Source organism: Monopterus albus, unplaced genomic scaffold (assembly GCF_001952655.1).
Source record: "Monopterus albus unplaced genomic scaffold, M_albus_1.0 scaffold48.1, whole genome shotgun sequence".
Lineage (NCBI taxonomy): Eukaryota > Metazoa > Chordata > Actinopteri > Synbranchiformes > Synbranchidae > Monopterus > Monopterus albus.
The window spans coordinates 1,132,795-1,147,444 of record NW_018127928.1 but is presented as its reverse complement, the minus strand read 5'-3'; the positions used below and the strand labels follow the sequence as shown (position 1 = coordinate 1,147,444).

The 14,650-nt window shown below is 42.8% G+C and overlaps 1 protein-coding gene across 3 annotated transcripts in view; it reads left to right on the top strand.

Moving 5' to 3' along the window:
• Positions 1-3,709: 3,709 nt before the first annotated feature.
• Positions 3,710-14,650, top strand: part of als2b (alsin Rho guanine nucleotide exchange factor ALS2 b) — a 20,761-nt gene continuing 9,820 nt past the window's right edge. Inside the window, exons 1-18 of one of the 3 annotated variants that reach the window (XM_020600718.1) lie at positions 3,710-3,916; positions 4,352-4,440; positions 5,371-5,516; positions 5,935-6,914; positions 7,386-7,710; positions 8,230-8,404; positions 9,501-9,597; positions 9,879-9,956; positions 10,044-10,262; positions 10,402-10,573; positions 10,677-10,866; positions 10,959-11,024; positions 11,214-11,376; positions 11,734-11,865; positions 11,953-12,081; positions 13,905-13,975; positions 14,363-14,429; positions 14,543-14,650. The exon at positions 14,543-14,650 is cut by the window's right edge and continues 95 nt beyond it. In XM_020600718.1, coding sequence (XP_020456374.1) covers positions 4,421-4,440; positions 5,371-5,516; positions 5,935-6,914; positions 7,386-7,710; positions 8,230-8,404; positions 9,501-9,597; positions 9,879-9,956; positions 10,044-10,262; positions 10,402-10,573; positions 10,677-10,866; positions 10,959-11,024; positions 11,214-11,376; positions 11,734-11,865; positions 11,953-12,081; positions 13,905-13,975; positions 14,363-14,429; positions 14,543-14,650 — 3,138 coding nt within the window. In that variant the 5' untranslated portion in view covers positions 3,710-3,916; positions 4,352-4,420. Of the gene's footprint in view, positions 3,917-4,029; positions 4,137-4,351; positions 4,441-5,370; positions 5,517-5,934; positions 6,915-7,385; positions 7,756-8,229; positions 8,405-9,500; positions 9,598-9,878; positions 9,957-10,043; positions 10,263-10,401; positions 10,574-10,676; positions 10,867-10,958; positions 11,025-11,213; positions 11,377-11,733; positions 11,866-11,952; positions 12,082-13,904; positions 13,976-14,362; positions 14,430-14,542 lie in introns of those variants that run through there. The other 2 variants (XM_020600716.1, XM_020600717.1) reach the window with 2 other exon arrangements.

The window sequence follows — 14,650 nt, the reverse complement described above, 5'->3', positions numbered from 1 at the left end:
AACCCTAAAGTGAAGCAGACAGGAGAAGAGGAAACCAGTGAAGACATTGGAGGTGATAATGGCTGTAAGGAATGGCAACAAGCAATATCAGAATAACCTTTTTTTATATGTTTTGATGATTAATTTGTCCATTTCAGCCTATAACATGTCAGAACTACTTTAAAATGCCCTCCACAATTCCCCAGAGCCCAGGTAACATTTTCATTGACTGGTTAGTTACACCAACAGCCTAAGGGTCAGAGTTATTTAGTTCACAATGATACAGAACAGTGAACTTTCACATTTAAGAAGCTGCAATCAGGAAGTGTTTGGCATTTTTCTTAGTAAATAACTAGAAAAATGAACAATACAAATTAGAGCCTAACTGATGTATCAGCTGATATAAGCTCATTATACAGTCTTATGCAAAAGTTTAGGCACCCCTTGATAAATAACAGATTTTGGTGATTTTTTATTTGAACAGATGTTAACACAGTTTCTCTTGGAAATGGAAAAAATGCACAATATTTTCAGCAAACAGTGATGCATAGTTACTTCTTATGCCATAAATTGAACAAAAATAAAAAATAAAAACATTATTATGGCATGGTGCAAAAGTTTGGGCACCCTAAGAGTTCCAGAGTCTCAAAGTCTCTCACAAGGTATCAGACCTTAATCAGCTCGTTAGATCTGATGCACAGCAACAGCTGTCATTGGTAAATGCCAATTTCAAAGCTGTACAAATACTTTGACTCTTCAAACCTTGTGCACACACTTGTGGACACCCAGCAACCATGGGTTCCTCTAAGCAGCTGTGTAAGACCCTGAAAATGAAAGTTATTGACGCCCACAATGCAGGAGAAGGCTACAAGAAGATAGCAAAGCGTTGTCAGCTTGCAGTTTCCACAGTAAGAAATGTAATTAAGAGATGGCAGATCAGGGGAACTGTGGAGGTCAAGATGAGATCTGGAAGACCAAGAAAACTCTCGGACAGAACTGCTCGTATGCTGGTCAGAAAGACAAATCAAAACCCCCATTTGACTGCAAAAAACCTGCAGGAAGATTTAGCAGACTCAGGAGTGGTGGTGCACCGTTCCACTGTGCAGCGATGCTTGCACAGACAAGGCCTTCATGGAAGAGTCAGCAGAAGAAAACCTTATCTGCGTCCCCATCATAAAATCCAACATCTGAAGTATGCAACAGGACATCTACAGAAGCCCGATGCGTTTTGGAAACAAGTGCTGTTGAAGAGTCAAAGTATTTGTACAGCTTTGAAATTGGCATTTACCAATGACAGCTGTTGCTGTGCATCAGATCTAACGAGCTGATTAAGGTCTGATACCTTGTGAGAGACTTTGAGACTCTGGAACTCTTAGGGTGCCCAAACTTTTGCACCATGCCATAATAATGTTTTTATTTTTTATTTTTGTTCAATTTATGGCATAAGAAGTTACTATGCATCACTGTTTGCAGAAAATATTGTGCATTTTTTCCATTTCCAAGAGAAACTGTGTTAACATCTGTTCAAATAAAAAATCACCAAAATCTGTTATTTATCAAGGGGTGCCTAAACTTTTGCATAAGACTGTAGATATAGCAGCCAATAAATGACAAGAAACAAGTACAATTTGCAAAGGCAATTCAGACTATATGTAGCAACAAGTCACAACTGTGCACATGAAAATACAGGTCCCAGATCTCATGCTGCTTGTGACCCACAAAAGCTCTAATGTTGTTCTAACAATCATACCAAGTACTTAACTTTTAATTTTATGAGTATTACCAGACTGAAAACTTGTCTGTAAATGCTGATCAGTACAGAATAATTTTTGGGTCTTGTTGAGGCCTTAAAAAAGTCAAACTGTCCTCAAATGACTATGCTCTATAATAAATTTACAACTAGTAATGAGAATGAACTTCATCATTCACTCTTCAGGTAGTCATGTTGGAGTTTCCCAAACAAAAATGTAAGCTTTTCAGTGAGGGCCAGAATTTCCACAAATCAAACCACACAGTTGTTTCTTGGACAACAGAGTCACATGTGAACCTGAATACGTTGTTTGTAATTCACACTAAGTGAGTGAAAACCAAACAGCCCTCAGAATGAACTGTAGCTGGGTTGTGAATAGGTATACAATGTGCAGTAGGCAGCACTAGCACAGAGTCCTGAGACATAGTGGACCACAGACACTTGACAAGTATGAATGCCATTTTCCTCATTGACACTGACCCCATGTCTTCCCTCCTGCTCTTCATTCGAGCTAAGCTTATTTCCTGCCACCACTGCAGCCATGTGCAGGATGGTTATGGCTATGCTGTGCTGATAACAGACTGTGACAGTGGCTTCGGACACCAACTAGCTTGATGTTTGGACCACAAAGGGTTTGTGGTCTTTGCTGGGTGTTTGCCTCTGGAAGGAGCTGAAGCCCAGAGTCTGGCCAGCTGGAGCTCCAGTAATCTGAAAATCCTCAAACTGGACATCACCGGTCATGAAGACGTCCAGCAGACGAAGGAGATGGTCCAGAGAAACCTGCTAGAGAAAAGGGAGAGAACGTAACACACTGTAGAAAATAAAAGAGTATGCAAGCTCAATTCTACAAATAAATAAATACAATAAAAATCATAAAATTAAATTAAATATATAAAAATAAATCTACTCAAGCTAAATAAAGATTATTTTATTATTCACAAGCTCTTTGAAACAGACCGCAAAAAATATGCATATGTTTGTAAACAGAAGTGTTTAGGTCCTTTCTGTGGTGCAAAGATGGTGTGTTTGCAATATAATGTTTTATGTCATCTCTAGTGGTTGTTGATTAGCAAGGTATTTTCAGTTGTTTACTGAAACTTGTCAGTATCCTAGCTCTGTGTGTGCACTTGTTGAAATGCAAATGTGCTCAGTGATCAATTACTTTTCAAAAACACAGCAAAATACTGTCAACATACATGTATTTACATTTTAGGTAATGATAGTAAAGATTTGTAACCATTATTAGTAGCCTGTACTGCCTTCTGCAGAAGGACCCTGCAACGCATAGTGAATACAGCCAGTATTATCATCGGCGCTACTCTGCCTTCCCTCACAGACATTTTCAACACCCGCCTCACCCGCAGAGCCATCAGCATTGCTGATGACACCTCCCACCCCTCACACTCCCACTTCAGACTCCTGCCTTCAGGGAGAAGGTACTGGAGTCTTCAGACCCACTCCACCAGACTTACAAACAGCTTCATCCACCAGGCTGTGAGGATGCTGAACACTGTCCATTACCTCCCCTCCTCTGCCCCTGGACCATAAGCCACCACAGAACATAAAAAGACTACCTCTGCTGTTTGCACAAGCCCAGTACATTCCCCCTTCTTATTATATTACACGTAAATCTGCTGCTGACAGTTTTTACCGTCATATCTGCTGCTGTTGCTCATTTGCACTACTGTCCATGTGCATCTCAATCTCACAACCATCTGACGATCTTCTTATTATTTGCACTACTGTCACTGATTGTACATGGTTTGACTCATAGCCTGTTAGGTTGTACTGTTTAGTTTTATCCTAATCACTTATTCTTTTTAGTCTATTTTCCTCTACTTTTATTATTACTTATATTATTATCTATTTTAGTTTCCTAAATGGTATGCCATTCAATACTAGGGAGAGAGAAACGCTATGTCCTGCACATATAGTGACTTGACAATAAAAATCTTTGATCTATTCATCTCTTACACTTCGTCAGGTCTGAAATGTTGTCGCTTGGTTTCGTTGCTGAGTCAGCTCTCTTGTTTGTTGACGATCTTTGGCGTTAGCGGCGCTGCTCTGTGTCAACATTAGAAGATGATGAACAACAATCAGCTGCTTTTAGCTGATAAACAACTTAACAACGTGTGTTGTGTGCTTGTCTGAGTGAGCAGCTTCAAGAGTGTTGACAAGAACGACCTGGTAAGAAAGAAGAGCCTTTTACCCATGAAAATAAAGAAGAGACACTTGCGGTTTGCGCTACCAGTTTGGCTAGTTAGTCCGCCCGATTGATTAGCTAATGCTAGCTAGCAGTGTCAACGTTAGCTATCCGGCGCAGACGATACATGCTGTTTCTGAATCGCTGAGAGTTAATTTAGGGTGTCGGGTTATTAACGAGGACCAGACTGAGTTTAACTGTGGGGTAAATATCATTAAATACAAGAAAGTGAAACCATAACTGCTTTCATTTTGACATTTTATCTAGTTGCATTATCTCTGCAGTGAGCTCAGAGGGTTTGGACTTTTCCTTGTAACTCAGTCAAATTTGCTTTATTTGCACTGACAATAAAATGAGAGCCAGCAGGACTGATTCCCAGCTCTCAGCTAACGTTATGATGAGTTTTATTTGTATTGTAGGTCTGCTTTCAGGAGCCACAGCACAACATCCCTCAGACTGACATGCTGCTGGAGAAATAACCTCCACTGATGGAAACTCAGAGGAAGAGGTAGGTCTCTCCAGAGGTCTGCTAAAGAGGATTAGTCGGTTCCTTCTACTCTGGGTAGACGTCACCATCATGTGACATCAACTACAGTAGAAGTGGGCTCACTTCTGCTTTCACCGACAAAACGTGTTGTTCAGATGTAATGCAGGCCCAGCACTTGAGGACCTGCTGGCTTTCTGTACTTTCTCTGGTGGCCCTCCCTCTATTCTGCCATGTTTGTCATTTGTGAAACAGAAATAATGATCAATTAACTTTTTCAGCTTCTCAAATGTGAATATTTTCTGGTTTTTACACTTCTATGTCAGTAAATGGAATATGTTTAGAGGCTTCAACTTGTCCTTTGGGAAATTCTCCTAATTTGAGAGCTAGGGCAGTCGTCTCCTGACTAGCAAGTTGGTGGTTTGACTCCCGGTCTCCCCACATGCCTAAGTGTCCTTGAGCAAGACACTGAACCCCGAATTGCTCCTGGTGGCTTGACTAGCGCCGTTGTGTGTGGCAGCCTGTCATCATCAGTGTGTGAATGGGTGAATTCAATGGGTGAATCATCTCCTGTAAAGCGCTTTGGCCAGTGCAACACACTGCGCTATATCAACACAGTCCATTTACCATATAATTTGTGTTGGCAGCTCTAATTGTTTTCTTTATTTTTCTGCCTTTAAATGTAGAAACAGTTTAAAGATAATACTGAGCAAATAGTTTGAATTGAATAGAGCTATTCCAGTTTTTCCTTCTTGACAATAAATCCATCGTCCATCTATTATCATTGTTGCTCATCCAGTGGGGAGTTCTGGTGGGGGGTGCAGTCTGAGTCAACATTGGACAAAAAGCGGGGTACACTCTGGACAGGTTGCCAGTCTATAACAGGGCTGATACGGACAGACGAGCACTCACTCCATCTGCACTAACTATATTTGTAATTGAACAATCTCTCAGATCTGTGGATGACGATGGTGGTGAGCGAGGCCTGCTCCACACCTGGAAGGGATACTCCTGCAGTCTGACACCAGAAAGGCTGCTCTTGTCCCAGCCAGTGCTTCAGGTTGCTCTGGGAACACAGCATGGAGTTCTGCTGGTGGAAGGCAAGACTCTGGTCGTTTTTGGCCTTTTTTTTGCCTTTTAAGCAAAAAGATAGTAGAGAGATGGTGGGAAATCAGGGAGAGAGCAACAGTATTCCTCAGCAGCACTCAGGCTGGGAATGTTGCAATTTATTGTCAGTGTCTTAACCCCAAAGCTACAGGGGCACTTCTGTGGGGAGGAAACATAATTAATTCATGATTAGTACATTAATACATTTATAAAGTAAAAATATATTGTATTCAGTGCTGGTTACATCTGCATGATTGTAAGGAATAGGCTTCTATTGTATTGAATCAAAGGAAGCCTACTTTGATTTATTTGGTGAAAAACTGGTTTCGTTTACCGATTAGCTTTTCCAGAAGTGAAAAAATCTGCCTTGTTCCTCTTTGACTTTTGTGCTGTTGTTAACTTCCCATTCAGGAGGACAAGTGTACAGTTTTGGGGAGTTGCCATGGAAGCAGAGTCAAGTTGCACAGCTGATGAAACCCACCCTGGAGAGCGCGCTCAGTGGCCAGCGGGTGGTTGCTGTGGCAGCTGGAAGTTTCCACAGTGGGGCAGTGACAGAGGATGGTGGAGTTCACATGTGGGGGGACAACGGTGTGGGACAGTGCGGGCTGTCGGGCCTCAGCACTGTTTCCAACCCAACTCCAGTGCCTGTAGTGGACTCTGACACAGGCCCCCTGCAGACTGTGCCGGTGCTGGAGTTGGCCTGCGGTGAGCAGCACACCCTGGCACTGTCTGTCCAGCGGGAGGTGTGGGCATGGGGCAGCGGTTGCCAGCTGGGCCTCTATTCCACCACCTTTCCCATCTGGAAACCACAAAAGGTTGAACATTTAGCAGGAAGGTATGTACTGCAGGTGGCCTGTGGGGCTTTTCACAGCCTGGCTCTGGTGCGCTGCCTGGGCCCCCAGGATGTCCATCGGCCCCTGGTGGACAAATGCAGACAGTGTAACCAGCTGCTGTATACCATGACAGACAAAGAGGATCATGTCATCATATCTGACGGTCACTACTGCCCGCTGGGTGTAGAGTTGACTGAGGATGAGGGGAGGCTGGAGGCACCTGCCCCCACCCAAAGACTCAGAACATCCCCATCTGAGCCAGTCCTCCCCTCTCATACCTCCACCTCCAACTCTGATTTCCCAGAACCTCCTAAAACTGCTGAGTGCTCCTCTGACCCAGCCCCCATCCAAGACACGGAGAAAAGGGAATCAGCTTTGACTAATGGAGTGCTGCCGGCCTTAGGCTCTGACCCCTCAGCTCAGCTTAAAGGCAGTCCTGTTGCTGGGGTCAAGAGTTCACCTTATCCAGATGAGCAGGCCGTCAGAGACTACCTGAGGAAACTGTCAGACAGCACACAGGAGGAAGCAAAGATGACCGGAGGACTACACGGTCTGCTGGTGAGGTGAACTGTACACAGCTATAATGACTGCAAGATCTGTTATAGTCGTGGCAAACATTCCTCTGCAGTCTGACTAGAAATATTCTCTACACTCTTTTATTTGGTTATTGCCAGTTTTCAAGCTAAATTTATAAGATAACCAAAATCCCAACATGCGAGTTTGAAGGCCAGTATTAGTACTAAAAATATTACTGTCACTGAGGGATGTTAAATAAAATATTTAGCCAAATTAAGACCAGTTTATTTTATGAAAAGGTTTTTACAACAGCTTTTGTTTATACACCATTTAATACTGAAGACCTTTAGTGAATGGACAAAAGAGGTTTTGCATTGGTACTCGGACACATATAACATGTTACTGTAGCGCTGTAAAGAAACTTCAAATGCTGTTGTAGGTCCTATTTATTAGAACCTAAGCTCCTTTGCTACTGTCATTTTTACATTAAACTCTGCTTTGTTTCATTTCCAGCCTTCAGTAGGAGGGCTCACCTCTACCCCCAGCTCCACCTTCAACAGCCTGGTGGCCTCCTGTGCTTCAGCAGTAGGCGAGCGGGTCGTCTCCACCTATGAGGCATGGTCCCTCAAAAAGATGATGAGCCTTTACCTGCCCTCAGGAGTATTGAGGTCAGGGGGTTCGACAGGGCTTACTGGTACCCTGGGCGAAATGACCACTGAGCGTGTCCGCCAGGAGGACTCCATTCAGGCAAAGAAGAGCTCCAGCACAGGAGACATCCGCCAGGAGGAAGCTGAGGGTCTGCGACGCCGCCTCTCACTCCCTGGACTCCTCTCACAGGGTAGATACGCTGTTCACCTCTTATCCTCCTCCAGTACCCTGCTGCGTAAGTACGCCTTGCGCTTATGCAGGTCAGTGTCAGTCTGTGTGTGATCACTCAGGCTTTATCATCCAGCTTGTAAGCACTGCAGAAGCTTGGCATCGTGTCACAATGTATGTACAGTCCAGTTAAGTCACAGTCATCACTGTCTCTGCTTTCATTTGATAGCATTCATTGACCTGTTGTGCTGGAAATTGCAGCTGAAATTCATTAAAATTGGTACTTTGCATTGTTTTGGTTCAGATGGGTCCTGAAAACATGTCAACATTTCATTAACTTACTTTTACGAAAATTATTAAGAAATAACTTAAAAAATGTGTTACCATGCACATTTTCAGTGCTTTTTGTTTGTGGTATTAGCTGATACAAGGCCCAAGAGCTGCGGATCCCTTTGTTATCTGTTCATGAAGTGACTCAGTTAAATATGTTTGCACAAGGACTAAAGAAAAGGAAAACACCTTTGTGTCTGTGCATCTACAGTGTCTCCGCGGCTGCTGAGGAAAGCCAGTCGTCCCAGAATGCATGCCGTCGCCCTCACCCCACTAGGAGGGGCAGTCCCTGAGGCCCAGGAGGTGCTGCCCACCCTGCAGACTGAGGTGTGGAGCTGGGGCCAAGGCGAGCATGGACAGCTGGGCCACGGAGACAACCTGGCCAGGTAGGGCACAGCTGCTGGTGTCTGTTATAAGAAAAGAAATTTTTTAAAAATTGTACATCTTGACAACAAAAAACAGAAATTTGAAACATTAAAGACTGATTTGATTTGTATTTTATGACTGTAAATAACAGATTTCATCACTTTGATGATCAGTTATGAATCTTGAGTGTTCCCATATTCGCCCTCATAAAATAATAATAATAACATGTAAAATAATACAATCGACACTTTATAAAAAAAATTATTTCCAAAAAATATATTGTCTTATACTGTATTTGGGCTGCAACTGTAAAAATTCATTGATGTTTTCCAATTTTTTATTATCTTTTTCCATTAGTCCAGACTTTATATAAAAGCAAGAAAAAGTAATGATAATGTTTGAATGTTGATACAGTGGAACCTCGGTTTTTGTATGCCCTACTTTTCATACGATTCGGTTTTCGAAGACTTTTTGTTGTACATCCGCTCGGTTTTTGTACAGTTGATTGGTCGGTTTAGCGTCATTAGTCTGTTCCAAACTCGTCCGCCTGCCCGCGTGACTCGGCCACTCATTTCCCGGAATCGAGCGCCCACACAAAGCATCCAATGCATTTGAGACTGCTAAATACACCACCGTGGGGCCAAAGATAACCCCGGATAGGGCCTTGATACATGAAGTCCTTATGGAGGGGGATTCCCCTTCCAAACAATAACCTCTCCTCCTCCCTCTCCCCTCCTTGCCGTCTTCCATACGCCAACAAGAGTCTTCAATATAGGTAAAAGTGATGTTAAATGTTCATTTATCCATTTCATTAGTCATTTTTATTTATTTCTCATTGTTTTCTGTATGTAAAAATAGAGTTATTCTCTATAAAATGTATTTTTTGTTAATATTGTTGGATGTCTGGAACGGATTAATTGGATTTACATTATTTCTTATGGGAAATATTGCTTCAGTTTTTGTACATTCAGTCTTCGTCGGACTTTTTCAAACAGATTAATCACAAAAACCGAGGAACCACTGTACTCTATAGTGCAGTGCAATTATACAGAAGCTTCTGTGGGCAAGCAAACTTGCTGTTTGTTTCTGACAGGAGTGTGATGTATCTGTTTGCAGATCACAGCCACTGTGCATCAAGAGTCTGAACAATAAGGAGGTGGTGCAGGTGGCGGCTGGTGCTCATCATTCCCTTGCTCTGACTGTTCAATCTCAGGTTGGTCAGTGACTTCAGTCACAGCTCCATCCTTTCACCTGTTAAGTTTTTATTTTTGCACATAAAAACAGTTCATCTGAAGCAGTGTCAATTATGCTAATGGTCAGATCTCATGAGCCTATTCACAAATGGGTGGAATTCAGCAAGATAAAAAGAGCAATTTATGACAGATTTGTCCAGTTAATTTCACTTGAAACATTCATATGAGAAAACCACACAAAAATTTAAGGTTTAGGAAAACTATATGAAATGCTTTTCATGAGCCCCATTGTATCCTCCAGGTGTTTTCATGGGGCAGTAACAGCTCTGGTCAGCTCGGACACATTGAATCACCCAGCACGGTCCCCCGCCTTGCCAAGGTGAGGAAACCAGCTCCTGTATAGCCATGCTCACACACACAAAGTCTTGAGGTTTCTGACCTTTGAACTTTTTACCTCCTCATCCAGCTGTCAGAGGGGATCCGAGTGTGGGATGTTACTGCTGGGGAGAGACACACCGTCCTGCTTGCAGACGGAGACTGCATCCAACCCATCATTTATTACAGCGGACAGCAGGTGAAGGAGGGGGAGGAGGAGAACCAGGTCAAGCAGCAGGATGGGGAGGAAGATGAAGATCAGGCAGGGGGCTACACCCCACAGCCTGTACTACTACCCTTCTGTATGAATGTAAGGACAGAGTAACTGGTGTAAATTAATAATTAAAAATACTGTAGAAACTTGAATTTTTTAGGAAATATCACAAATCAACTATAATGTAAATTAATGTGCAATGTGTTGGCTTTAAGTTGCTTTATGTGTGTTCCAGCTGGGTTACGTGAGCAGTGTGTATGCGGGCGGCCGGCGGTGCGTGGCGCTCTCAGACAGGAATGTGATGGGCTTCATCGCCAGTCTCCACGAGCTGGCATCAGCTGAGAGGAAGTTTTACTGCAAACTGTGTAACATTAAGACACAGATAATCTGCCCCCTGCTGGAGCTGGGTGAGAGTGACACATTGAGGAGTGAGATTCTTAAATCAGCACTTTCCGTCACTCATTTTCACTCTAGCTGTGGCTGATTTCATTTGTTTGTGTCTTTCTCCAGAGTCTCTGAGTTCGGCTCTCGGTCTGGTCGCCTTCGGGCTCCTGCAGACGCTGGCAGGTCAATTCAGCCGTCTGTGTCACCTGACCGGGCAGCATGCCGCCAGCCTTACATCTAACCTGCGCCGTAGTCGTGATGTCAAAACCCTGCTCATCCTCGACCACGCTAAAATCTTTCTTGACTCTTATCATGAGTATGTCTTCACTATAAACAATACACTTGGCTCATCATTACTAATTATTTTCAGGGCATGAATCAGTAACAACACTTCTGTCTTTATCCAAGGTACTGCAGCTCTCTGGGCAACTTCCAGGTGATGGGAGGTTTCCAGGCCCTGAGCAAGCCCTCGCTGTGAGTACACACACGCACAAAAATATCATTTTGTATCTGGAAATCACTCCTAAATGTTAGAAACGAAAGGGTGCTATAACATCCAGAAACACAAAAGGAATAACAGCAGAAGACCATTATTTGAAAAATTAAAATGCTAATATTGAACAATTGATACATTTTTAATAACTAGTAAAAATTCTTTTGAAGAGATTTTTTTGGGAAGAGTCCTGAGCTGCTCCAGAGACTGTCAGAGTGCAGTGAGGAGAGCACCCCCATGGGCAACCTCCTGGTGGTGCTCTTCTACCTCCCGATTCGCCACCCTCAAGAGTACAGCCGCCTGCTGCTCAAACTGGCCACCTGCTCTGAAGTGGTAGGGAAACGGGCAAACCGACCTTTGCTCATTACTTCTCAGTGTTACATTGATTTTAAAGTGTTTTAACTAGTTAATAGAAAATACAAGAATGATGTTAGTTAAATCTTGGCCACTTTGTATGAATTGCTTTGTTTTTAAGATTCTCTATTTAATGTAGCGGGATATATTATTTTATGTATTCCCCTTTTATTATTTTTCTTCATATTCTTGTTATATTCTTATCCATGTAGCGGTGTTAACTTTAACAGTAAATGGATTTATATAGGAATATTGTGGAGTATTTAGTCTACAGAATCTGACTTTATTAAGAGAACCACATTGTGTGTCATAGTAATTATTTGTGTGTGTTGTCAGTGCTCCAGTGATTACCAGAAGCTGCAGGACAACTACTCCAAGTTTGAAGCTTTGACGCGTCAGCTGCAGAAAAAAATGAAGGAGGCTGACTACACCTTTCATTTCTGGAAGAGCTTCCCTGGCAAAATGACGGTAAACTCACCGAGTTTGTGTGTCATGTTCTGTGCGTTAATGCAAAGGTGTCACATATGACTGAGTGGTGTCATTATGTGTGCTCAGGACTCTCTGAGGAAGCCTCAGCGCCGGCTGATCTGTGAGAGCAGCAACAAAGCTCTGACCCTGCAGAATGCTGGGAGGTTCTCCGTCAACTGGTTCATCCTCTTCAACGATGCTTTGGTCCACGCGCAGGTCTGCTGCACACACCGACATGCCATAATTTCTTCAGCTCTTTCACTTTTATAAGCAGTCCTTATTGCAAATGCTATAACCTGGTGTGTTTCAAGCATTTGTGTGTGCTTGCCTCCATGCTGTCAGGGTGTGGCGCCTCATAAAAATCTTGTAAGTACGCAACTAGCTGTAAAGGCCAGCACAGCGTCCCCGACTCTCCCCGTCTCACCCTTGTTCTGTGTGTGTGTGTGTGTGTGTGTGTGCGCGTGAAGGGCTTAGGGCCCTGTGTCATGGGATTTAGCACTGCTTGAGCTGATTCTTATTAAACACATGACAAACACACACACACACCCCTGTAAATCAGGTGAAGCCATGACTAGGCTTTAATAGGAGACAAGTATGAGCGAGGCTAAGCTAAAGTTGGCTAATGGCTGCAGTACTTAGTGGCAGTACAGTATTATATGGATTCTTTATGTTTTCTTTAGGTTCAGGTTTGTGTTTGAATATTTCATTCAGAATATGGAAACAGTATATCTGATACTGCTAGACAGTGAAGAATAACATCATGTTAACATTAAAGCTCCTTAAGGGGTAACAAAAGGGGAAAACTATATCCTATAAAGATTAGACTTTCTCCAATTTGTGGATGTAACTCAGTTCTTATATCTTTAAAATATCAGTGGATTTCCTGGTTTATACATCATTTAAAACACATACACACTCAAACAAATTCAGATATTTTCAGTGAATCCCAGCCCTCTCCCTGCTGTACCTTCACTCTGCCTGAGGGAGACTGCATGGGCGGATGGACTGTCAACCAAGGCTCAGTGGGTTTTAATGCCTGTTAGTTCTATTTTTTCTCTTCTCTTTGCTCTTTTGCCACATTTCAAGAAGCAATTTGGAATCCAAAATATTCAGAAACCTTGGTAAAATTTCATCCACCATCTTCTTTGAGTATTTGTTCACAGTTAAAGCATTGGTTCTTACCCTTGGTCCACATGTAAATCAAGGACTGACCATAGAAGTTGAATGGGTAGAGTAAACACTTTAGCTTCTGTCCTTCCAAGTGCCAACAGTTTGCACTTCTCCAAAGCAGTGTCCCTCTCTCTCCCCATTTGGCTTCTTTTACTCTGTCTCTCTCTTTCTTTTTGCATTACTGTCCATTCTTCCCGGCCTGCACCAGTCCTGTGGTTGCTCTGCACATTTCGTCCCCCCGTCTTGACTTGACTCACTCTCGTTTTGTCATTGTTTGAAAAACTAGAAATGTCCATCAGTTTATTCATTCTAAGTCATGGAGCAGCTGGAAACTCTGGGTTAGTAGCTCAGTGGCTGTCAGCAGGAGACTGTGATTGTCTGCTGTGATGTGAATCTGTACAATTCTATGAATGAGAAGCGGGCTGTTGCTGAAAAGAGTATGCATGCTTTGTTTTCAGCTACATGTAACACATACAGTATGTTGTTTTGCATGTGACTGTCTCTGGCTTCTCAAGTTTCTTCAAAAACATTTTGGTTTTATATATTAGTAATTGCCAGTACATTGGCAATATAAAAAAACTCTAGAAACCAAATAGAGAGGAGTGAAATTATTAAGTGCAACTTGGTTATTGAGAGAGGCTGTGGTTCACCTCCTTTATTCATCACTGTTATGTTTTTGTGTGTACTCTGATGTATTGTTAAAATAACAGTGATGTCCGTTTCTTTCTCTTTTTAAACACTAAACTTTTCCCTTCTTCTTTATGTCCTGTTTTTGGTATTCCCTCTGTCTTCCTCCTTCTGTCTTTTCTTCTTTGGCTCTTTACTTTTTCTTGTTCTTGCCTTCCTCTCTCCTCTTCCTCGTCCTCCAGTTCTCCACCCATCACGTCTTCCCTTTGGCCACGCTGTGGGTGGAGCCGATCCCAGGGGAGAACACGAGCATGTGAGTCTGTCGCCTCGTCTGTCCAGCAGAAAACCTCTAAATATTTTGAAAACTATACATGTTGATACTTGTTTTGCTGTATACAGTATTATCAACGTCATAGCTTCAGAGTTCAGAATGTATCCATGCCTGCAGCTGCACCACCAATATAGGCTACATCAGCTGCCTGTTCACTGTCAGTTGCTCCTCACTTTTCTGTATTTAAACATGAAAGTAAATAGCCCAAAGTCTATAGACAGATGGAAAACAGTTGGCTTGATGTTGTCTCCCTTTGATTTTAATGTCTTCTGGGAGGTGGCTCAGACACTGATACTGTATTTTATGTTCTGTGAATGACTGTATCTGACATTGTGAGAAAGTTGTTGTAAACTCTGTTTGTTTTTGTAGTTACGGACTGAAGGTGATCACACCAGAAGAGATTTTCACCTTGCTGGCCTCCTCTCCCATGGAGAAGGTAGATTGATGCTAATGACAGACAAAACAGACATAATGCTCATTTTAAAGTTAATTTCCATTTAGTGGAAATGTGCACACATCATAAAAGTGTGTGTGTGTATTTGTACCCAGACCAAATGGCTTCGTGCCATCAACCAGGCAGTGGACCAGGCCTTGGGCAGGACTGGGGAGGACACTGTATCAGTCTGCTCACAGTCAGGGCAAAAGTTGGAGCCTCCT